General features: G+C 38.3%; 1 protein-coding gene across 1 annotated transcript in view; it reads left to right on the top strand.

The window, feature by feature from the left end:
* The window catches only part of SPAG17 (sperm associated antigen 17), a 105,272-nt gene that overhangs the window by 67,192 nt on the left and 12,889 nt on the right, over nucleotides 1-25,191 (top strand). Inside the window, exons 25-39 of the mRNA XM_068698742.1 lie at nucleotides 2,294-2,414; nucleotides 4,716-5,176; nucleotides 5,973-6,102; nucleotides 9,146-9,366; nucleotides 10,295-10,436; nucleotides 13,201-13,355; nucleotides 13,762-13,938; nucleotides 15,029-15,156; nucleotides 16,193-16,323; nucleotides 17,954-18,081; nucleotides 18,476-18,658; nucleotides 21,010-21,123; nucleotides 22,720-22,765; nucleotides 23,881-23,983; nucleotides 24,387-24,440. Coding sequence (XP_068554843.1) covers nucleotides 2,294-2,414; nucleotides 4,716-5,176; nucleotides 5,973-6,102; nucleotides 9,146-9,366; nucleotides 10,295-10,436; nucleotides 13,201-13,355; nucleotides 13,762-13,938; nucleotides 15,029-15,156; nucleotides 16,193-16,323; nucleotides 17,954-18,081; nucleotides 18,476-18,658; nucleotides 21,010-21,123; nucleotides 22,720-22,765; nucleotides 23,881-23,983; nucleotides 24,387-24,440 — 2,294 coding nt within the window. The remainder of the gene's footprint in view (nucleotides 1-2,293; nucleotides 2,415-4,715; nucleotides 5,177-5,972; nucleotides 6,103-9,145; nucleotides 9,367-10,294; nucleotides 10,437-13,200; nucleotides 13,356-13,761; nucleotides 13,939-15,028; nucleotides 15,157-16,192; nucleotides 16,324-17,953; nucleotides 18,082-18,475; nucleotides 18,659-21,009; nucleotides 21,124-22,719; nucleotides 22,766-23,880; nucleotides 23,984-24,386; nucleotides 24,441-25,191) is intronic.

Here is a 25,191-nt window from a genome sequence, read left to right as displayed (position 1 = left end):
CTGTTCAAAGAGGTGGAATAGGCAACGTGGAAATGAAGGGTTAACTGCAATAGATACATTTGAAACAGGAAATAGCTTCCAGTGAACAGAAAATGAGAGGAAAAGGTAGTAAGAAAGATAAGAATGGACAGGTACTGAGAATGTCCTTGGAAGACTCTCTGACATGACATAGCTATGCTGCTCTGTGGTACCCAGTGAATGAGGTGATGCTGTGTCTCTTGTTTCAACATGGATTCTGTCCGTATCCACAAAAAATGCTACTGAGCCAATTTTCACAAGTTTAACTAGATATTTATAAAGCATGAGCATTGAAAGTGGTGCAGGGATTTGCCAAACAGCACTCAGCATAACATACAGCAATTGTATGGTACCAAAAAAAAACTGCATAAATTCCTTTTTCACTAAAATTCTGTCATGAGGACATCTTGAAGTTCCTCCTTTTATTCCAAGAGGCTTTTTATGATTTCATTTAGAATGTCTTCAGTGATTTTTTGTGTTTTAATAAAAGCTAAAAAAAAATCAATATTAATTTGCTAGTGCATACAGCACTAGCTATGTGAGTCTGCAGGTATTTTAGAGGACAAGATCTGAGGTGAAGTTGACAAATTCACATGGACATCGTCCAGAAAATAGGATGCAATTCAGTAAGAAAATGTATTAGGTTCTACAATTGCACATAAATAATATATCAACAGAATGGATGACCATTCCATCAATAACAGTTATGCAGAAAAAGATCTGGGAGTTGAAAAGGATCACAAGCTATACGTAAGTCAACAATGCCATCTTGCTGTGAGAAGGGCAAACACCATATTGAGGAGAATAAACAGGAGAATAGCCTGCTAAATATGTGAAATTATTCTTCCATTCGGGGCTGGTAAAGCCTCAGTTGCAGTGCTGTTTCCAGTTATGGATAATGCACTGCAAGAAAAATATTGGCCATGCTGCAGAATTCTAAGGAAAGCACCAGGAACAGTAAGAGGTCTAGAAAACTTGACCAGTGAGGAACAGTTAAAAGACTTGGTTTGGGTTTCTTTGATCCAGAGCTTAGAGACAGAACAGCCTGCTCTAAAGAGCTAAATGGACAACATCATCTCTTATGTTAGCCCATATAACCAGAAATGGTTATAGAAATTATCAGAAATAAACTTAATTTTTTGCAAGAGAGATTCAGGCTAACGAAGAGGAAAGTCTCAGTAAGGCTAAACAAGGTAAAGCACTTGGAATAGATTGCCCAGGGAAACAAGGAAATGTCTAGCCCTGGAAATTTTTACAATAGGTAGGTTTTCTCAAACTGTATAGTTATACTTGATATTTTGATATAGCTATACTTGAGTTTTTTGTTTGTTTGTTTGTTTGTTTACTATTAGAAAAGGAGAAGTAGATGACAACTGAGGTTTACTTCTACCTTTTTCTTCATTGTCTTCCTTATGACTCCTGTGCCTGTGATCTTAGGGTAATGAGGATAGCCTTAATTACCCAGTAATATGTAAAGTAGCTATAAAATATACAGTATCCTTTATCTAAAATGATAGGGCAAAATATCTGCCATTTTTTTTTATTTTTTCTCTATATTTCTTTTCCTATAAATCAAGAATACGGGATAATACCAGGACTAGTTCTCTCTGTTACCTGTCTGCAAAAAAAATAATTTCATCTTAGGACTGGCATAGAGTAGCTCAGTGTTACATACGTTTCTGAGGAGATATCATCAAAGGATCCACTGTTGTATATTTCCCAAATGTTCTAGTGTCTTCAGACATTCCTTAAGTCATCCTCGTCTTTTCTATTTATCAGGATGGTTTCCACTACAAAGCAGTACAAAGAGAATTACACCTTTTGATTGTCAAGTGTTCCTCTTGTCCTCTTCTCATCTACCATATTTCCAGCAGACTGGAAGTACTGCTCTACTTATCTTTTATGCTCTTTTAGTAATTATAGGTGCTGTTCACAATTATACAGTGCTGTTCTGTTATGGTCTTCCACTTCATGTTATCCATGTATTGTCATATCATCCTGACACCATGCACAAGGTAGCATAATGACTCAGCAAAATTAATAAAATTTGGAAGAGTTTTTCTTAAAGGGTTAATGAAGAGGAATGAACTAAGATAGCATAATCAAAAAAATCAGGTAAGGTTTCCCCTTCAGAATCCATACATTCTCAAAGTGCTAAAAATGACTGATAGAAAGTACTTTTTTGAAATGTTTTGGTAAATCTGATATGTATATAATCTAATTTTTTCTTAAGTCTTTTCAAATGGAATAAACTAATTCATGTTTCACTCTGTAGGTGGAAATAGAAGAACCAGCTTCCCAAACACAAGTCATTTCAGATGCTCTTGCTTTCCGAAGCTTGAATGTCTCCTGTCCCAATGGACTAGTATTAACTTTCCTTGGTGAAATTTTTGAAGGTTAGTTTTTTCAGCCACTGTAGAATAAGGAGTTTTTAAAGAAGTTTAAATTACAGAAGGAAATTATTTCTGCCTTGATGGGTGTAGATGTAGCAATACGAAGTATTAACATCTCAGATTGCTGATTCTTTCATAATGGCTATTTAATAGCAATTGTAACATAAATAATGTGTTTCACTATTTGCACTATTTTTCATTATTTGCACTAAAAGTGCAAGGATTTAGACTGGGGGGGAGAGAAGCAGGAACCCTAAAAATACTGTGGGAGTCATGTTGAATAATCTGTTGAGTATGCATATGTATAGGAATACAGGTGAAAAGGAGCAATTTCAATTCCTGAATACATATATACAGAGGAATATTAAGTGATAACAGTAAGATAAAGTTACCTGTATCTGTGTTTCTGTGGAATATTATGTGTTGTTGTTAAGTCTACAAGGCAAGTTTTTCATAGTTTGGAATATTCAGGACAGAGTAACAAGAATGATTAATGGATCGGAAGGTTTATCTTACTGTGAGCTCATGTCAAGAGAAATTTATTTGATCACCAAAATAAAGATTAAATGAGTGACTGGTGCCAGTGTGGAAGTACAAAGAAATCAGAATTTTGATGACAGCTTGTAAATACAGAGCTTGTAAACACAGTATACAAATGTATTACAAATTTTAGAGACTTGAAACTCAAGAATAGTGCCTTTATACTAGATTTAAGATACGCTTATTTTTTAATGCTAAGAGTGACTAACAAAACTAACCCATGCTGTGATATACTGTCTTCTACTAGATATTTTATAATTGGGTTTCGTTGCTTTTCTAAAAGATATAATCATGTTGAAAAAGGAACCACTTCAAGTAAATCCTTTGCTTTATGTCACCCAGAATGTACAGACAGGGTGTTTGTAACAACCCTTTATGCACTTATGTTTGAATTTCCTGTCAAAGAATGATCAGGTATTTAGATATACCTGTAAGTTTTTGTGCTAGACATATTCTTCTGCAATGCTTCAATTTCCTTGCATTTTTGAAAATCAGCATGAGGTTCATCTCTGCATACCTTACTGTTCTAATTACTGTTGTAATTCTCTTTTTTTTTTTTTTTTTTTTTTTTTTAAGTTTTGGGTTTTGAAGCAGACAAATGTGTTTTAGTTTTCTTTTGTCACATGGTCAATTTTTAAAATGGTCGCATCCAGATGTCATTTAATGCCTATGTAGAACAGATCCATGCAGCCCAGGATGTGTTAGAGCAACTGAGTAGGTGAAAACAGAACAGAACAATTTCAGAGGTTCCTATATATCCAGGAATTATCACACATGCCAAATCTTGCTATCAGTAATTCCAACATGTCCTGTATGTGAGCTATTGCATAAAAAACAGCAGAATTGTTCATTTTCCTGGCAACCAATGAAACAACAGTAAATATCATCCATACCTCTTAGAAACTAGCCAAGTAGCAAGTCCAGTGTATATAAATTAAGAACAAAAAAAAAAGCTGTTTTTGTTAAATAGCATTAGAAATGCTATATTGTCCACCAAGATACAGCACAGGTTTATAATCACATGGTTAGAAATACCTTGATTTTTTATTTTTATTTTTTTGCCATACAAGCCTGAATTAATAGTAAACTCTTCCCTCATTTTTCTTATCAGATATCCCTTCCCTCTTCATATCAAAATATTTTGGCAGTTTAGGGTAAATGTGCTCTGATCAATCTGATATAAAGTACGGTAAAGAGGATGCAGATGGTTTTCACACATACAGTTTGGCAAGGAGCGTAAGTTCAAATACTAAATAGTTAAGGTTAATGGAACAGTTAGGGACACATACATGTAGTGTCTTGACACAACTGCCTATTATACTCATTAGCACAGTGAAAACACTGCCATAATTTAATCTAAAAACTTTTTTTGTTCAAGTAGACAAAATATCTAAGTTCATTTCCATTTAGTCTTAAATTTGGTGAAACTCAGTTACTTTTTCTCTGTTAGGGGAAGTTAGGAGATTCCTCTCACCAAATGTCAATCTTCCAAAAGTTCAGCATCCATAGTAAATCCTTCTTCAAATTTCTCTTGTTTTCATGTGGAAAAGACAGACACCTCCACAGGAATTTCTAATTAGATAACTGCTTTAAATTGTTCTCTGATAGAGACTGTCCCTAACTCCATGGATTGCAGAGGAAACTGAGGAGAGTTACTTTTAATAGCTTAAGTTGAATACCTCCGGTAGACAACATGGTGCTGGGGTTTTTACACTGTTTGAGTGTGTGTTGCACAGTATTAAGTAACTGTGAATATGCTTTCAGATTTGAAAGGTGAGACCAAAGCAGATGAAGCCAAGGAAGAGGAGCCTGAGAAAGGTGAGACCAAAGCAGATGAAGCCAAGGAAGAGGAGCCTGAGAAAGGTGAGACCAAAGCAGATGAAACCAAGGAAGAGCCTGATAAAGGTGAAACTAAATCAGATGAAGCCAAGGAAGAGGAGGTTGAGAAAGCTGTAACCGAAGCAAATGAAGCAGTGGAGGAGGAGGTTATGGAAAGTGGAGAGAAGGAACATGAGGTTACAGAAGGTGAAGTAAAGCAAGAAGACACTGAAAGAAAAAAGGCGAAACAGCCTGCTCTGGAAATTCTTGTTAGGCAAAGTTATCCCCAAAAGATAAAGAACTCTCAACTATATACAACAGTGGCAAGTCATATAGAACAAGAGGTGTCAAGAGTCATCACTAGACAAGGAACTGTCGTAAAGTACATGATGGATGGATCTACCTGGGTATGTTCAGTTGAATTAATTGGAAGCAGCCTGTGTATGGGATTACTGTTGAACTTGTGCTTGTCAGCTGACATAGAGAAGTATCCAGTGTATAGATGCAGGAGTTAAGTAACAACTGAGCTTTGCAGCTATGTCAAGATTAAAATGTTCTTGGCTTCTGTTCAGAATCAGAATTTAGGGTGCATGTGGAGCTTTAATGATGAAACTTTTAGGCAGGTGAACATTTAGACAACTTTGGGTTTAGGAAACAGCTGAATAAAGTTTTGAGAACTGCATTCCTGGAATTACACATCTAAAGTGTGGATTAGTTATTAGTTTCTCAGAAACCAGATATAAGATACATAACCGTGACTACTTTTTATTAGCTGCCTTGATGGATAAAAAAACTAACAGCAATTCTAGACATATGGAATAACTGAATCCCAGATCAATGTGGTGATACAGGTGCATTGCTAGAAAAAGAGTGGCATTCATAAAACGACATCAACCTTTGACCACTTAAGCAGTCAAAGAATAACCTTTGCTTTTATAATGCCTATTTGTTTCTAAATATAATCCCCATTGATTCTATATGTAAGCTATAGTAATTAGCAGTCCTTTCTTTTTAAGATAGCTTCTTTATTTTTTTGTATTTATTCTGGCAGTCTTACTTTTTTAGTTCTATTACCCACTATTCCAGTAACCCAATATTCTAGTCTCTATTCTAGTGACTATTATATTAGTGACACATACTTTTGAGACTCTTTATTACTGTTTGAAATTATTTTAGCCTCTAATATGTCTTTGCTTTTTGTAGATTCTGTTTGCTGATGGCACAGTGAGTAGGAGTCCTGATTCTGGCCCTGTCCTTCCACCACCTGCAATTCCAGATAACACGGAACTGTTACCAGAATCAGAGCCTTTGCCAGAGACTAGCACTAAGAAAGGTAACATTTTGAGTGTTTCAGGCAGATTTAAAGATAGCAGGGCTGATAATACTAAATAAAGGGCTTTTTTCTTTAGTCTGAATATTCTGCCAGTGTAAAAATGAAATTTTATCTGTACTCAGCTGCTGTACACTGCTAATTTGTTATCTTCACAGCAGATCATTTCTCTCCTACTCCAGTTTTCTTTTTCTTCTAAACTGCAAGAACTCTAAGTTAAAGGGTATATAAGAACTACCTAGCTAGAAGAGTGACTTAACAGTCATTTCAAAGAAACCCTTGCAACTACGGTAGTGTCAAATCTTTACTTATGTATTACACAGTTTTTAGTCCTGGTGTTCAGAAATGCTCTTTTCACAGAGGACTTGCAACATTTTTCTTTCTTGTTGCATGTATTTCAAGGCACCTAATCTTGGTCATAATCAATTGATTGTATGGATTTGTGGTCTGGCACAGTATTCTCATGTTACTGTGTTTGGCAGATAAGCAAACATTTATTTGTTTCTCTATCATAGAATCATTTAGGCTGGAAAAGACCTCTAAGATCATCTAGTCCAACCTTTAACCTTACAAGTCTACCATTAAACCACGTCACTGTTCTACATCTACATGTTTTTTGAAGACCTACAGGGATGGTGACTCAACTAGTTCCCTGAGCAGCCTGTTAAAATACTTTGCAACCCTTTCAGGGAAGATTTTTTTCCTAATATCCAACCTAAACCTCTCCTTGCACAACTTAAGGTCTTCTCTTATCACTTGGTGTGTGGGAGAAGAGACCAATCCCTACTTTGCTATAGCCTCCTTTAAAGTAATTGTAGAGCATGATAAGATCTCCCAAGCTTCCTTTTCTCCATTCTAAACAACCCCAGCTCCCTCAGCCACTCTTCATACAACTTATGCTCTAAACCCTTCACCAGCTTCACTGCCCTTCTTTGGACACACTCAAGCACCTCGATGTCCTTCTTGCAGTGAGGGGCCCAAAACTGAACACAGTATTTGAAGTGCAGCCTCACCAGAATTGAGTACAGAGGGACAGTCACTTCCCTAGTCCTGCTGGCCACACTATTTCTGATATAAGCCAGGTTGCTATTGGCCTTCTTGGCCACCTGAGCACACCGCTGGCTCATATTCAACCAGCTGTCAATGCCCGGGTCCCTTTCTGCTGTGGAACTTTCCAGCCACTTTTCCTCCACCTTGTAGCGCTCTGTAGAGGTTGCTGTGCCCCGAGTGCAGGACCCAGCACTTAGCCTTGTTGAATCTCATACAGTTGGCCTCGGCCCATCAGTCCAGCCTATCCAGATCTGTTTGTAGAGCCTTTCTGCCCTCAAGCAGATCAACACTCACACCTAACCTGGTGTTGTCTGCAGACTTACTGAGGGTGCACTTGATCCCCTCATCCAGATCATTGATAAAGATACTGAAGAGAACAGGCCGCATTACTGAGGTCCAAGGGACACCACTAGTTACAAGCCTCCAGCTGGATTTAACTCCATTCACTATGACTCTTTGGGCACAGCCACCCATCCACTTTTTAACCCAATGAAGCGTACACCCATCCAAGCCATGAGCAGCCAGTTTCTCCAGGGGAAAGCTGTAGGAAATGGTGTCAAAAGCCTTACAGAAGTCTAGGTAGACCACATCCACAGCCTTTCCCTCACCCACTGAGTGCATCACCTTGTCAGAAAAGATCAGGCTTGTCAAGTAGGACCTGACTTCCATAAATCCATGCTGTCTGGGCCTGATCACCTGGTTGCCCTCTAAGTGCCTTGTGATGGAACTCAATCTTCTCCATGAACTTCCCTGGCACCGAATCCAGACTGACAGATCTGTAGATTCTCAGATCCTCCTTCCTGCCTTTCTTGTAGACAGACATCACATTTGCTAGCCACCAGTCAACTGGGACATCCCCTGATAGCTAGGACTGATGATGAATGATGGAAAGTGGCTTGGTGAGTGCTTCTGCAAACTCCCTCAACTTGCTTCATACCTCAGAGTGTGGTCCCAGATCACTGTCAGTGCTACATAGTACAAAGAATAATTATGAACTGTCATAACATTAACTTATAATTTACTGGAAGCATGTGAATAAAAATTGCTGCTTAAGAGAAGTCTTTCAAAAAGAGATTTTCTGATTCATCAAGTCCAGTCCCCTGTTTTTAGGATATTCCTTAGGATATCTGGAAGGATGACTGAGAACTACTCTGACAAATCATCTTCTAATTTTTGGTCTCAGTATCTGTGGCCAGTGTATATATTTTATTACTTATCCTTTTTTTATAATCACTTCCCCCCCACCTTTCCTCTCTACTACTTAGTCTTGCCAAACTTACAGTGAATGTTTGTATCTTTTTTGCATTTTGTTTACTAGGATTTGTATGCTGTAAACTTCTAGAGTCTGGTCCAGACCATGCCGTTGTATTTTGCCTACACTTTATCTAGTTCCTTTTCTTGTATATGGGAGACCAAAATTCTCTGTCATATTCTTGATATCTCCATTACCTTTCACAATGTAATCTGTACCTCTTTTCTTCTGATGTGCCATAGGTTTGGATTTGCCTTTTTTGTCACTCTGCTTTCACAGTGATAACTTACACTCTTTCTATATGGATAGCATATCCAGGTCTTTGTCTTACTCGACTGCTGCAAACTTGTCTGAAGCAGAAATCATTTTTATTAGTCCTTCTTTCATACACTTATTTCTACTAGGTTTTATCAAATTCCTACTACTTTAGTCCTCAAGCTCATGGGATAGTTTGGCATGTCTTTTTTTCCTATAAGCCAGTCAGATTCTGTTCTGCTTTGATAGTGCATTCCAAAGTCATGTCATAATCAGATATCATTAGCATGCTATTTGTTTTTATATGTCATTAATGAACATATTAAAGAGCGTACCTTTGAGTAACAGCTCTTGTGATTTCTGTCTAGTCTGGTAAATCATTCTTTCAGTTCTGTCAGAGACAATACTCACAGAAATTCTTCAGTTGATAGATTTTGTCTTTTGCCTTACAGAATACAAAGTCTAATACAGACGTTTTTGTTTCTGCAGGAAAAGGAAGTGACAGAAATGGTGCATCACACCCAAACAAGGATGAAGTATCTGAAAATACCATTCAGGGTCTAGTTGATTCTGACCAACCTAAGGAGAATCAGGCAGGAACCTGGATAACAACAACCCCATTAGGCATTCGAGTGGGCACTGAAGGAGCAAAACGAATGGATCTGGAGCCAATCTTAATCTATCAGGCAACTGACCCAGCTGATGGAACGGTACTACTATTTTTTGTGTGTTATTATAGCACTCTTAAGAGACAGGGATGCCATCATCTGTTGTAGCATATGTTCATAGAATCATGGAATCATAGAATCATAGAACGGTTTGGGTTGGAAGGGACATCGAAGATCATCTAGTCCCAACCCCCTTGCTTTGGGCAGGGACACCTCCACTAGGCCAGGTTGCTCCAAGCCCCATCCAACCTGGCTTTGAACACTTCCACAGAGGGGGCATCCATATCTTCTCTGGGCAAACTGTTGTAGTGCCTCACCACCCTCACAGTAAAGAATTTCTAACCTAATATCTAATCTAAATCTGCCCTCTTTTAGTGGGCATGTGGCTTTAAAGCCATGACTCCTTGTCCCATCACTACACTCCCTGACAAAAAGTCCCACCTAAGCTTTCCTGTAGGCCATCCATAGGTACTGGAAGGCTGCTATAATGTCTCACTGGAGCCTTCTCTTCTTGAGGCTGAACAATCCCAAATCCCTCAGCCTGTCTTCACCGTAGAGGGGCTCCAGCCCTTTCATCATCCTCACGGCCATCCTCTGGTCATGTTCTAATACGTTCTTCTTGTGCTGGGAGCCCCAGAGATGAACACCGTACTTCAGGTAGTCATCAGTCCAGCTGCTCATTGACATAGAGAGTAGTAATTAAGCCCCTGTCTGTAGCACCAGTCCTTAACCATCTATTGATTTGCTTGATTTGACTGTTCTTTCAATACATCGTAAAGATTTTATTACACTGTTACTAATAAAAAAGCTGCAGATTTTGAAGGAAATGTAAATCCTCGGTGTCTGAACTAGATAAAGTTGTATTAGTCCAGCTTGTTCAGAGTTTCAATACATATCATCTTGTATTACTGTTGTTGCTGTTAGAGGTATCTCAGTACTAATATATGTCCATATTCCTTCATTCTTTCAGGTTATGACTGTACGAGATGATGAAGTGATAATTGTTGAGAAGCTGGATGGTAGCAGAGTAGTAGATCATGCTGATGGTACTAGAATCACAACTTTTTATCAAGACTGCAAAGAACTTGTGCCTGAGGATAGTGAGGAAACAGGTAAAATCAAAAGGGGCACATTTATCTCTGCTTTATCATGTTTGAAAATTGTCAAAATATACTTATGAAGGCTCATGCTAGTAGCCTAGATAATAAATCCAATGATGCAGTGTAGGCTAGGTTTGCCTTTCTGGTGTTTTTTTTTTTTTTTTTTTTTTTTTTTTTTTCCCATCAGCAGTCATTGTAAAATTTACACTGCAGCAAAGAAGTAAATTTCCTTCTTTCCACTTACATGTTTGTATGACCCACCTCACCATGTGAACACAGTGCCTGAGAGTTCTGTTATTTTCATTGCCCTCCCTACACCTGTCCTGATATAGCATGTAAGTTGATTTGAATCTTAACTGAATATATGTATAAGGACTGGGGCATCCTTACAATCCCCAGACAAACCGTGGTATAAGGGCTGGGGCATCCTTACAATCCCCAGACAAACTATGGACTCCACAACCTTGGAGATATTCAAAATTTCATTGAATATGGCTTTGGAAAATGCCCCATGAAGATACATTTGCCTGAAACAAATGAGGCTAATGGTCATCCATGTTTCTTGTGGCTGGCAGTGTATTCTGTATGCTTCCTTCAGTTGCTGTACAAGTTCTGTCTTCTGTAATTAATATGAAGTATATATTGACTGTGTCGGTCTCAAGCCGACAAACTGTTCAAACAAAGTAGGAAGTTCTGGTTGTACAGGGAAAGATAGTTATTCATTTAACAGTGTGGAATTTTAAAAATCAAAACAGTGACCTGTCTATTCGATGGGAAAGCAGTGGCCAAATTAACACACCAGTTCGATTTGATTTCTATCACTTGTGCTGCTGAACAGGAATTCCTTCACATCCTAGAGCATGTATCACAGGCATTACGTACTTCAGTGATCCAATATCTGTTACAAATATCCAGATCATTATGTTTAGTTACATACCTGATAAATGAGAATGTAGTCACCTGGCCATCCTTAGATGAATGGACTCGCTGAGGTGATCAGCTCTGGTGTGGGTCGGTTTCACAGCAGAGTCAGGGATGGTGGTGTACAGGGGGGTCTCCTGAGCTGGGGAAGCCCCAGGGGAGCACAGAGACCCACCAGGGGCCAGCAACTCACACAAGCAGCTGACGAGGTGTGGGCACAACCAGTAGTAATGGCAGCCACCAAATAAGCAGCCCCTAGGGAGCACGGAAAACAGAGTGGGCAAAAAGGGCATGGTGTGGCAGTTGGCATGGCAGTTTGGGTGGGAGGGCATCCCTTTGAGGAAGGCCCATCCCACTGGCCAAGAGGGAAGCAACAAGTACACCTTAACCCTGCTCCTGGATCTGCACAGTCCACGGGCACTCACCCTACCTGATTCTCAAGGCAGAACGATGGGCAAAGGCTGTGGCACTGGCTGCATCATCTACCCCAGTGGTGGCTAATGCCTCTACCCAGACAGAGCTACTAAGGGGTGAGGCCGCAGTGCAGACCTCTGACTAGCGAAGTGCCTTGATCTTTCCTTGGGGTAGGGACAGGTGGCAGACCTGCCTGCAAAAGTTTTGCCTAGGAGGAGGACCTCCTGCACCAGGTGGTCCAAACAGCTCATGACCAAACAGCCTGAGATTCCCTCACTGCCACTCACAGAAGGGAGGGGGGGCAATAACAGCAGAGTGGAAGATCCAGCTTCAGAGTGGAAGGGACCAACAGGAGAATCTTCCCCCAAAGCCTGAGGTGCCCGTGTGGAACTGCTTCACCCCTCTGCTTACTGAAAACACCCATTGCAGGGAGGGTGAAGCTGAGTAAGACAGCCTGGTCTGCTCCCTTCATATCAATTAGTCCAACTAGGAAAAGGTGACAAGTGATAGTAGTAGGAGACTCTCTTCTGAGAGGCACTCATCTGCTGTCCTGATCCAGTTAAAGGGAAGTTCTGTTAACTGTTCTGCCAGTTAAAGGGGAGGGGGATTGAAAAAGCCAGTCAAATCTGGCAAATAAAAAGATGGTTACAGGACTGGTGCCACAAACAGGGGTTTGGTTACTACCCTCCAAGTGAACGAACAGCTGGAGTGATGACTACCCGGAGTACCATGTTCAGCTCTGGGGCCTACAGCACAACAAGGACACTGGCCTCTTAGGACATGGCCAGAGGAGGGCCATGAGGATGATGAAAGGACTGGAGCCCCTCTCCGATGAAGACAGGCTGAGGGAGTTGGGGTTGTTCACAGCCTCAAGAAGAGAAGGCTCCAGTGAGACATTATAGTAGCCTTACAGTACCTAAAAGAGGGCCTACAAGAAAGCTGAGGAGGGCACTTTTGTCAGAGAGTGTAGTGATCGGACAAGGTGTCATGGCTTTAAACTAAAAGAGGGAAGATTCAGATTAGATATTAGGATAGAAATTCTTTACTGTGAGGGTGGTGAGGCACTAGAACAGTTAGCCCAGAGAAGTTGTGGATGCCCCTTCTGTGGAAATGTTTAAGACCAAGCTGGATGGGGCTTGGAGCAACCTGGTCTAGTGGAAGATGTCCCTGCTGATGGCGGGGAAGTTAGAATTGGATGATCTTTAATGTCCCTTCCAACCTCTACCATTCTATGATTCTATGAATCTTCCTATATTCAGTAGAGAGTTCAAAAATTCTATGGTTGCATAATGTTTACACAACAAAATTATATGATAAAGGATATTATCAAAAGTTTGATGGTCTTTTACTGATCAGCCGTTTGAGAGAAAATGCAAATTGAATCCTAACACTGTCCTATGGTTCATTTACTCCAGTCTAGTTGTTCTGTATTAATTCTTAGATGAACTCTCAGAAGCCATTACAAAGAAAGTGAAACATGTACGAGTAGAAAATCCCAAGTTTGCTACTGTTACAACAAATTGTGAGGACGGTTCTTGTTGTACCATCTTTGGAGATGGGACATCTGTTATAGCAAGGCCACAGGGAACATATCAGGTGGGAGTTATTATACTTTGTGACAGTGATATTTATCTGTGTCCAGAGTTCCACACCATCAGCTTTTCTCACCTTGACTATTTTAACTCCCTCCTCCGTAGCCTTCATGAATTGTATGAATCTCTCTATTTTATACTCTGCCAATGTTTAGATAGTTACTCACAGCTGTAAATTTATTTCACAATCTTAAATTATTTTCCAAAGTTAAAGATTTTACAAAGACTAGCATCAGCTTACTCTTACCATCTTCCTTCTTCCTCTCCCTCCATTCCCTCAAAACCGTAGGATTCCGTAGTAAAGATCTGAGAGCTCTCTTGATTTGCACCTGTTCTTTATTTTTATGCTATATCTAAGCTGAATATTTCACCTTTGAGGACTGAACCTTATCACTTTTTTACTGTGATAGGTTTTACCCATCAAGACAGGCTCCCTTTTCATTGATGAAGATTGCACAGCAGTTTATACCCATGAAGTTTACAATTTCATCAGCAAGAAGGAAGGAAAACAAACTGGGAGATACGTTATGAAACACACTTGCAGCACTATTTGTGAGATGATGGATCCTGAAGGAAATCTTTTCAAGGTAAATTAACATGGAAGGAAATGAGTTTCTGTGTTTTAGGTAATTTTATCTCATAAACATTTTTCAAAGTTAGTTTGTAGCCTTCTAGTACTAATTCTTAAAGTAGCCTAGCTAGCCAGAAGGAACAGTTCCTGAATCAGATCTCTGAAATGTTCTTGAGAACGTGACAGTTCTCAGGTTTTACTTTTTAGGTATTTCCCCACTCTAGAGAGGTTGAAATAAAACACATGGTCTACAGTTTACTTCACCTGTAAAGCTATCTTAATTATTGACTCATATCAAAAAAAAAAAAAAAAAAAAAAAAAAAAAACAGCTCTGCAAACAAGGATTAAAAATGAGAGAGGGCATTGGCTTTTCAGAAGATCCATAGAAACACACTAATCTGCCTGGTAAGGCAAATATTGTTGTAAAATTCAGTCTTTAAATTCACACTGTTTGTGCCGTGATCCTTGCACACCTAAGAGATGCTTTTGAGCTAGGTTAGTACTTATCTTTGAGTTCATTTAAGCGTCTGTGATCCACATACTGTTTTCCATTAAAGGTTCTACTTAAAGGTTCTAAATGTGACATCCAATTGTAATCATTACCATTTCTCTGGATTATGTGTATTTGTTTATAACCACATGCCCTGATATAAAGTACACTAAAATGGATATAGAGGGGCTTCAAACTTAACGGTTTGGCACTGAGACTCCCTTGGATATACATTGGCAATATGTGAGAAATATCCCAAAAATTTTCTAAGACAGCGTCTCTTGTTAACTAATTTATGCGCAATTGCAATGGCAGGCATCCTGCAAGCAGGAGCATGCAGCAGAAGTGTGTCATAGTCCTATGTCCCTTGCTACCCGATGCTTGATTTCTTCCTAGGTTTCCTCACTGGCTGAGTACTACAGGTTCACAACCTACACAATGTTTATGTTTCTCTTTTTACACTTTTTTTTTCCTGTGAATTTCAGGTTGCTCCACCTGAAATATGATTATTTTTTTTGTCTCTTTCACTGGGCTAGATCATATTACAGTCCAGCAGCAAGTTACTGTTTTAAATAAGTCATGAAACGCAAATAATTTTATATAATTTCAATTATAGGTCATGGCTGATGGCAGCACATCTGTGGTTGTTCCTAGCATTGGCTCTGACAATAAGGAGAATAGAAGTTCAGTATCAGTGCTCCCAGAAGATAAGAAACCTGTCATTTATGATGAGCATGTCCCCAGGTAAACAGCATGAGTTCAGGTTTTGTAGACTGGCACTTTCTTTGTTCAGTACTGTGTATCTACACGTTTGATGTCAACTTCTTGAAGTTCCATTTTCTTGTTTTGTCATCACAGTGCTTTTTAATTTTTGCCATCTAGAAAAGAATGCAGTTTGAAAGCCATTGGATTTGATCGGTGTGGTGGGTTGACATTGACCGTCTGACAGACACCCACTCAGCCGCTTGCTCGTTTCCCCTCCTTGACGAGACAAGGGCTGAAAATAAAATGGAAAAGCATGTGGGATAAAGACAAATTGAATAACAATTACTGTCATGGGCAAAACAGGTTCAACTTAGGGAAGAATAACATCATTTATTGCCAATTAAAATAGAATTGGATGGTGAGAAACAAAGACAAACTAAAACACTTCCCAACCCAACCCCTTATTTTTCCCCAGCTCAACCTGACTCCTGCTCTTCCTCTCCTTCACACACCCTGAGTGGTACAGGTGTATGGGGAATGGAGGGTGGTGGTCAGTCCATAACAGTTCCTCTCTGCCTCTTTTTCCTCCTCACACTTCTCCCCTGCTACAGTGTGGGTCCTCTCCATATGCTGCAGTCTTTCAGGACAAGTCTGCTCCCGTGTGGGCTGTCCACAGGCTGCAGTTCCTTAAGGGAATATCCACCCGCTCCACCATGGTCTCCTCCATGGGCTACACGGGAACTTCTGCTCTGGCACCTGCAGCACCTCCTCTACCTCATCCTTCTCTGACACTAGTGTCTGCAAGGTTGTTTCCCACACTTTTTTCCTGACTCCTCACTACCTACACAGCATTCGACCCTGTCTTAAATACGCTTTCCCAGAAGAGGGTCCAGGTTGGCTTCTGGGCTCAGATGTGCCTGGAAGCTGGGGCCATTGCAGCCAGCTGGAACCATATGTGTCCAGCATGGGGCAGCCCCAGCCTCTCCTCGCAGAGGCCACCCCTGAAACCTGCCCCAGTGCCAATACTTTGCCTCCTATGCTCAATACAATCAGAGTTGTGTGGCTGGCTCTCCAGGTTCTTCGTCATCCACACGGATGGTTCTGGAACTGAACTCCTGCGGCGCAAGGATGTAGAAGAGTACCTCGCTGAGGCTTCCAGTGATCCAGCTGCTGTGGTCTTGCAGGAACCTGTGCAAGAACATCCAGGTAGGAAAACTTAATTTCTTTTCTGACAAACTAGTAAGAGAGAAAAATACAAAGGTGGGATCGGAAGTGTAAAAACTTTTATTTGGAGAGGAAATTTGAAAATGTTGTTCCCCACATAGACAGGCATCCAAACTTCTGGCAGTGAAGCAAAGGAAAGGAGGTTGTGCAAAAACTCTGGGAAAAAGATAATTAAATGAATGACATTTTGAAGGGATCAGTGGAGGAACAGCTGGCATATCTTTTTCCACTCTCAGATATGCACACAAAAGCATTTACCAAATGCATAGATTCTCTGTGTGTTTCCATCAAAAGTATTGAATATATTGCAATTTTCATTTAATGATATAGTTGGTTTATCTATGAAGACAGTGATGTTCTGTTGTTGACCATTAGTCTAGCTGTTGGAAAGAATAAATATATGTTATTGAGAAACTGAAAAAATATGACTGAAGTAGGAGAAGCCAATACAAGGTTGGTACATGGTACCAACCATCCCGTTACAGCAATGCAAGAATTTACAACCTGAAATGGCTGTTTGTTATTGTGAAGTTAGCTAGAGATACTGTGTTTCTATAAATATACTGTGGCATAACAGGTAGATACTTATATTAAACATATCTTGAAAAAGACAGAAATATATGGTTCCCCTAGATGTTGGTGATGATAGTAATGACCAGTTCCTCCCCACTGTATAAACTGACTGGAATAATTTTGTCATGGGAGAAAGAAAAGAGAAAGGGCACTGAGAGACCCAAAAAAAGACAGGGGAAGTGGAAATCTCAGGAAGATGGAGAAGATACATACCAGTGAAAATCCCAGCCAAGAAAACCTGCTTGCAACCAGCATTCATTTGTAATGGTGGCAGTTCAATATTACCTCCAAGGAAAATGACTTTCATGAAAGTATTCCAATCACAGGTTAAGAGGAAGATAGAGGAAGAGTTCCAGGTTCGAGGTTTTCTTTGGATCCAGCCGTTAGGATGCTCTTCCAGACTCGATACTCTGCCTTTCCCTGTACACCATTTGAACTGATAATGAAGATTTACAATTTTGAATCATTGTAACAAAGTACCTCAGTGGCAATATCAGAAGTCCAACAATGGGGTAGATAAGATTAGATTAAGTAGACTTCGGGTTTGGGTAAGAAAAAATATTTTTAAAACTTCAAAATTAATCAGAACACTAAAAAGAGATAATTCATCTCTGATGGAATCCATCCAGTGACCAGATTGTGACGTATAAAACACAGTAAAAAATTATGTTTATTCTGAATATGATGTACATCTTTTGAGATTAGTATTCAGTAAACCTGGAGGATGGTCTGTTCTTCTTTGTTTGGGATATTGTACACACTGTACTACTGAGCTGTTACCCAAGACTCAAAGCAAGTAGTGTAGGCAGTCAGTTGTTAAAGATGGTCTGAGTAATCCAAAGCTGTCAGCTATTCTACAATCACCTCAATCAATCCAATATTATCTATAGCCATGTGTATCATATTTTCACATTGAGTTTTATACCTGATAATAAGTTTCTTTATACTTACAAATGTATATTTTTTCTGGAGGTCTGAAACATTTGTCCATCATTTTTGGATTCAAATTGATTCTTACCAAAATGTGCCTTTGATCCAGGTGTTTTAAGTATTACTGTCCTCCGCCCCTTGCTTGAAGCCTCCCCCTGGGTAATGAAGAAAGAACCAGAGAGTATTGTTCCTCCAAATCTTCAGACAAATACTTGGAATACATTTTCTCCTCATGAGGTATAATTTTTCAAAACTGCCTTTTGCTATTTAAGCAATATCAGATGTTTGGTACAGAGGGGGAAGTGGAACTCTAAACAATGTGACATTAAGTTCAGTTTATGAAGCAAACAAAGCAAAAGGTAAGCTGTGTCAGGGAAAATGTAGTCAACTTGTGTTTCTTTTATACTCAGCGAAGTGCTACAGCAGTTTTAAGGAGAGTTCATTTTTCCAGATGAAGAGGTCATAAGATAGATAACTTGTGCCTAATGATCTACAGACTTGATTATCTGGATCTATGATGTTATAAACTGAGTATGTGCTTTTCAGCCAAGATAGGCATTACTAATATCTGTATTTAGCCAGTAATATAAATAGCCTCTTGCTCTTTTTCCTTGTTCTTGCCTATGTTCAGAGGAAGATCACAGATCCTCCAGTCAGAACGTATGTTTGGAAGGGTCTCGACATTGGATCCAAAAAGCAGACATGCTTGCCAGTACCTGTGCGAAAATGTCCTAATAAACTGCAAATCCGTCAGCTGTTCCAGTATCAGCCACTCAGTGATGAACTAAGAGAAAAGCTACAGCTTTCTCTCAAGGTAGTACAATTATATTTGCTTCATTCTTACGATGAGTAACCGAAAACAGATAAATCGGGTGACATGAATTTATACACATCTGATACAAGAGTTCTAATACTTTTGAAAAACATCCAGCATTTCATACATAGACAGGTACTCTAAGAAGAATGTATTTCTGAAGCAGCTCAACTCTCCTCTCCCATCCCTTTTGGAACCGACTTCTGTGCAAACACATGGGGTTCAGTCCAGTGCACATCATAGACAGTAGACTAACAAATAGTGTCTTTTCTGTCAGTATTGATATCTGTTACTTTTACTTTGCTTAGGGTTTATTTTCCTGCACAAAGTCTTGAAAACGTATATCTATAATGTTGTACAAGTATTTCTAACCCACCATAAATCTAATTAGCTTAGTGACTAAGTCACTGAAACAGTAGTCTTTGTTATCAGTTAGTTTTCATGGATCAGTACAGAATATTCCTAGGTTCAAATCTGAATTCCATCACAGTTCATGTTTAACAAATAGCTGTCTAGCCTTTTGATAAAGTGCCTGTCCATCCCTCATTAGTGGCGGGTTCATAAAAAGGTCAAGGTTGCACCTCCTGTTTAAGCATTCTGAGATAGGATCTGAAAATTCCGCTGTTGATCCTTACTGGTAGTTCCATACTTCACTTCTCTGTTTTGGTATACCACTGATTTATTTAATTCACACTGTGAAAATGCTCTTAAAACAGATTTTAGAGTTAAAAACACATTGTTTGCCAACTAAAGAGTATCAAATTTACACATGTTCTGTAACTTAATTATTTAACATATTTTGGTGATGGATTTGCAGACTGTATTTCAAAATTATTGGCATGTAAAATCTGTGAAGGTAGTAGCACATTGTAACTTGTCAGACTGTTTTTTCACATTATAAAATAATAGAATATTGTTGACAGCTGTTCAGCCCTGGCATGGTTTGAAACATACCAATCTATCAGAATTAAATTTTATCCTTTTACAGTCTATTCATACAGTAAGATGATTCTTTAATTTGCATGCTGATTTTTTCAATGGAAACACTCTAAAGAAAAAAGTTCCAGACCAAAATGCTAACTTAAGTCTCTTCATCAACCAGATCTGTTTTGGCTTTTAGAGAAAGAACACTTTGTTATGTCAGGAAGGAAGAACTGCAATTATTGGCACTGAGGTGACATTTGTAAATAACGGTATTAATCTGAAAAGGAAAAATCCTCATTGCTTATATATCAATGTCTAATTAATGTATTTCTCCAGAAACAAGTATCTTAAATTTTTAGCCAAATACTCACTTTGGCAGAACCAAGTTAGTATCTAAAGAACAAGTTATTCTTCCTTCCTCCATCTACTTGGAGAGGCATGAAGAAATGAAAATGAACTGGAACCAGATTACTTCTGCCAAACTTCTCCATTCATAAAACTCAGTATTGCATGTAGCTTTCTAGCAGGGTGGTGTGTTAGCACCACCCTGCTGGAAAGGGTCTGTAAGGACCCTTTTTTCCCTCCAACTAATCTTCTAAAGCATAAAGAAATGTGGACAAAGAAATGTCCTTTTCTTTAGCATTCTGTGATTTTGACAAAGTAAACTTGTCTGTAAAGGCAGAGTTTCAAACATTTTCTGAAGCTAATTTTTCAACCATGATGTTGTACATTTCCTTTTCCCTAATAGAGAACAAATGGAAAGGAGAGAGACCACAACCAGTGTTTGTTAGATCACCTTTTATTCATTAAGCAGATCTTAATAATATAATCAAATCATTATTATTAATAGCAGATATTTTCTCAATACATGGTTTTATTCAACCACATAGTTTACTCAGACACTTGCATGCTCATTCATAATTTCCTGGCTGGTACAGCAGCTGGGAGGCCATCCCTGACTGCATACTGAGAAGCAAGGGGTCACAATGGTGCACCAGAGGATTCTAGGTAGCTCATCACCACCCTCTTGGATATGCTCCAAGTCTCACAGCTTATTGTGGATGCTAATGTGTGCTAGCAGCCTGCTAAAGATTCAGCAGATGCATGGTGCCATCAGTTTATCAGTTCTTGCAGATTCAACAGTATTGCTAGTCATGAGCATTGATTAGACTTTGGCAAGATGTTACCTGTTGCCTTCTTGGCACATACACCTCTCTTAGACCTCTTAGGTTTTTGTAACTGTTTCTCCATGCAAACCTCTAGATGACAAGTCACACAGATTGACACAGAAAGGGTCTTTATGACACTGAGAAGTACATGCGTCCATTGCTTCTACAAACCTGTTTCTATATATATGTGTCCAATAAGTCTACTTCTGCAAAGCATACATCTGCCTCTTTCTTGTTCTTTTTCCATTGTTCCACAAGGAATACATAGAAAACATTTTAAAGCAGGAAAGTGAGCTGGAAGAGATGAATGTAAAAGAACCAAGAACAGAAGATGAAAAAGAGAATGCTGCAAATCTCCTTGATCTGGTTACGGTGAGAAAAAAAAAAAATATATATATATATAATTTTAAACTGCTTCTTTCCAACAAATATGTTGTATTGTGTTGCAAGTGTCATCCTTAAAACACATCTTAATCTATTAATAGAATAGCAAATGTTTGGATAGCACAATGCCACCTCTGCTGTAGTTTAATGGTGAAGCAGGGTCACACTGAGCGTTCATCTGGACTACTGGACATCACTACTGCCATTCTGGTTAAGCAATGCCGAAAACAGCTTATGAGTTTAGCCTCTTCAGAATGATACATTCCCAAATCCACAGGCCAAAAATCACTGAAGTACTTGTGCCTACCAGAATTAGGATGAGAATTTTTCCAGGTTGTTGTCACTCCAGCTAAGAAACTTGTCTTTTCAGTCACTGCAACCTCCATACCAAGAGTTAAAACCTGCTTTTGGGGTAATCCAAAAAAAAACTGGATCATTATTACTTGCCTCTGCCTGTATTTTGGGCATATATGCTCAGTTACTTTGCACAGCAAATTAGACTGTGAGAAGAAAAGGGAGAGGAATAGGAAAGGTGGGAAAAAGGAGAAGAGGGACTTGGAGTAGGAGTCAGGAAATGGTGAGGTGAGTGGGAGATGTGTGGTGAAAATAAATTAGAAAAGTTCACGCAGCAGAAGTGGGTGGGCATTAGAATGAATAAAAGAGACACTGTTTACATCTTATGTTAAGAATGATCATAGATGTAGTGGTCAGTTTGCTCTATTTCAGTTCTTTAAATCATTTGTTTCCTACAGCTTTCTTTAAAATTTGTTGTTTTGTGTTAACTCATATGCTTGATTTTTAATAGTTACTAAAGTGTTTTCTTTTTTAGTCTCATTTAGGAAATGTTTTTATTTCCTTTTAGTCAAATAATAAGCATATAGTAACTTCAAACATACTGAATTTAAAAATCTGGCATTTGATTTAGTCGTTTTAGTGTAAATATTCACTACCAAATGATGTATCCACCTTTCAAAAGTCAGTATATTCTAGCAAATGAACATTGTTTTAGGCTTAGAGTCCCTCCTCCCAAGTCTCCACTGTTCCCTCTCTGTTACAACCTAGATTGCATGGTCATAAGAACCCTGGCTTCCACTTAACTGTTTCAGGGCCAGCATGAAAATAAAGGAAATGTCTTAGTATCTCGCACCACGCAAACACTTTACTGTCAACCAACCTCAGGAGAGTTCCTCATTAATGAAACCTGCAAATTTCTGAATACAATTCCTATTGATTTGATTTCTTGTGTCCATGAGTTTTAAATCTGGTTCAAATCCTTTGCAGAAGAATTTGAGTTTGAATATGAACTGGCTTAATTGGTTTAATAAGAAGCAACCATGTAAAATATGAAGCCACCTGTCAAGTGCATCATTAAGAAAGAAAAAAGTACCTGTTTAGACCAGGGAAATAGTACCTCATTTCATTTTGTCCCAGCTCTTGTTTTCAAACATGCTGAAATACCTTCATTCCTGTAGTCACATTCTCAGGTAACAGAGTAACACTTGTTTGGATTAGAAATCCTTTGAAGAGGATGCTATTGTGAGATCTGTTTCTCGCCTAGTCACAGTTATTTGTTCTTCATTTCAGTCCTTCCCTATATGGGAGAAGTCATCTGAAGATCTCAGTGCCAGAGGTAATAACAATTGAATATCTATCTTTTAAAACCATTGAATGCCATAGTAAATATTAAAGTACAGTAGTAGTATTTTGAAAGAGGTAACACAAAAGTGAATTAATCTGTATGCTACATACATACTTCCATCTCTTTCATTTTGAGCATGATTTGCTCAGGGATTGGAACTAGATGATCTTTAAGGTCCCTTCCAACCCAAACCATTCTATGACCTTTTTTTTTCTTTTTTAAATTGCTATTACATAATTCCTAAAACACTAACAGATGTTGTCGTGATCAAATAGGATCATATCTCTCAAATATTCGTATATCCTAAGTTTTGCCACAAAAATTTTGTTTGAACCAATAAAATTTCTTTGAATTCACAGTCTAGGTGCAAAGCTTGAAGTAAGCAGCACATTTTATAGAAGATGTAAATAGACAGGGAAATTCTTTATTAAAGCCCCCAAACTTTTCTGAGTCTTAAATATGGAAAGTTTGGCTTTTCTGCATTGTACATGTTGAAGCAGTAGTTCCTTCCATGAGAATATTGATTGTGACTGTGAAGGCAGCTACAATTAAGTACAACGTAAGACTGCTGAAAGTAATAAAGGTACCTGAAAGCCCACATTATTTTCTTCATCTGGAGACAGAGACCTGGAACGTTGGTTCCCACTCAAAGTGACTGAATGCCAGCAACTTTTCCTATGCACAGGTATTTGATTTGTGTCTTGAAAGAACATAAATATATTTCAGGAAATACAGTGTGGAAGTTTGAGCTTAATATGCTTGGTTTTTTTTCTACATTGAACTGAATTTTGCCTCTTATTCCACAGTAATAAAGAATCTGTAATTGGCCTTTCTCATAAAATTGCTTATTGACTGTAGAAGACAGAAGAATCCAGGTTTCTCTTCAACTGGCTCTGCAGTATTATCCCAGCAATAAATCTTTAATGTGATTAAAAGTACAGGGATGTAAATAATAAGGACTAATTTTATCTTCACTGCTTTTAAACCATAGGTTTTCATCAAATGTTAGAAAGAAACATTAAAAATATATCCTTTTACATGTTATTCATAACAGTTACAAATGTTTAGGATAACACTTATATTAAGTAATATTCTATACTCTGCAGCTAACGTAACTGAGCTATATGAACATGCAGTCGCTTCCCAATACCAGCATCACACAGAGAAGACAGTCGCTAAGCAAACAGAGGAACAAGAGCAGAGTTCCAGGTAGGACAGACCAGTAAAAGCTGATGTAAATAACACCAAGGATGGAACCAAGCTGACTGTCATTAAGAACCAGGACCTAGATCTCTAGATACTTATCACAATAGCTTTTCCTATGATTATTTTGTCCCACTGTGCCTCTTTTTCTTTATCTGAAAAATGCTTGAAATTTTGTCAGAAAAGGATTCTGTGGGTTATTTTGGTTGAAAAAATACAATAAAAATTAGGATTTGTGCAAACAATTTTGCTGCAAACGATACAAATCTATGTCATGAGTCCTTAGTTAAAATTAATATAACATAAAGAGCATTTCTTTCCAGGGTTATTTTATAAATGTGTTTGTGCTTATAAAACATTATGCTAGTTTTCTCATTTTCACTTCTTTTTTTCCTTCCTGATCATTCAGCACAAATGGACAAACACCAGTGTCCAAATGGCAGATCAAACTACAAGAGTACAGGTAATAGTAGGACAGAAAGTTAATTGTTTTAAGAGCCAACTTATGTCTACATTTGGAAAGATTGTTATTGTTTTCACCATTCATTCCCAGTGAAAAACACAGCAGTGTTTTTACACATTCATTCACAATGAACTTAAAATATTTTGACAGCTATTTAGGTCATTCACTATTTCTCAGATTATACAGAATAGCCTGAAATGGTGATGAACTAGTATTATGATGAGACGCTTGTTTTTTCTTTCTTGATTTTGTAAGAGGTTAAAAAGCAATTGAAAACAATGTTCTTCCCTATTACTCCTTAATTACTTTCTAACTGACTTGCATGCGATAAAAATCTTTTTATATATACAATTTCAAATGTATACTTTAATATAACATTTTCCACTATATTGCATACAATTTAAAGTATTGGTAAAGAATATATATATATATATATATATATTCTTTATATATATATAAGGAATAAGAAATATATATATATATATATATATATATATATATATATATATATATATGCATAGCCAGCACTGAAGAATATCATGTGCAGTTCTGGCTCTAAAATCAGCGTCAAAACTCTCAATAAGATTAAAAGGGTGAGGATTTCTGCAAGTCATTGAAACAATAGTAGTGTAAAAGTGGACTAACTCAAGCTGAAAACATAAGTGGTCTTTATTTATGTGAGTTTTACCTTCAGAGGTTTGAACAGCTTTTTCTGAGTATCCACAGAGACATCAAGTTTTTCTGTCATAAA

Source organism: Anas acuta, chromosome 1, assembly GCF_963932015.1.
Source record: "Anas acuta chromosome 1, bAnaAcu1.1, whole genome shotgun sequence".
Classification (NCBI taxonomy): Eukaryota; Metazoa; Chordata; class Aves; order Anseriformes; family Anatidae; genus Anas; species Anas acuta.
This window is presented reverse-complemented; position numbering and strand designations above follow the sequence as displayed.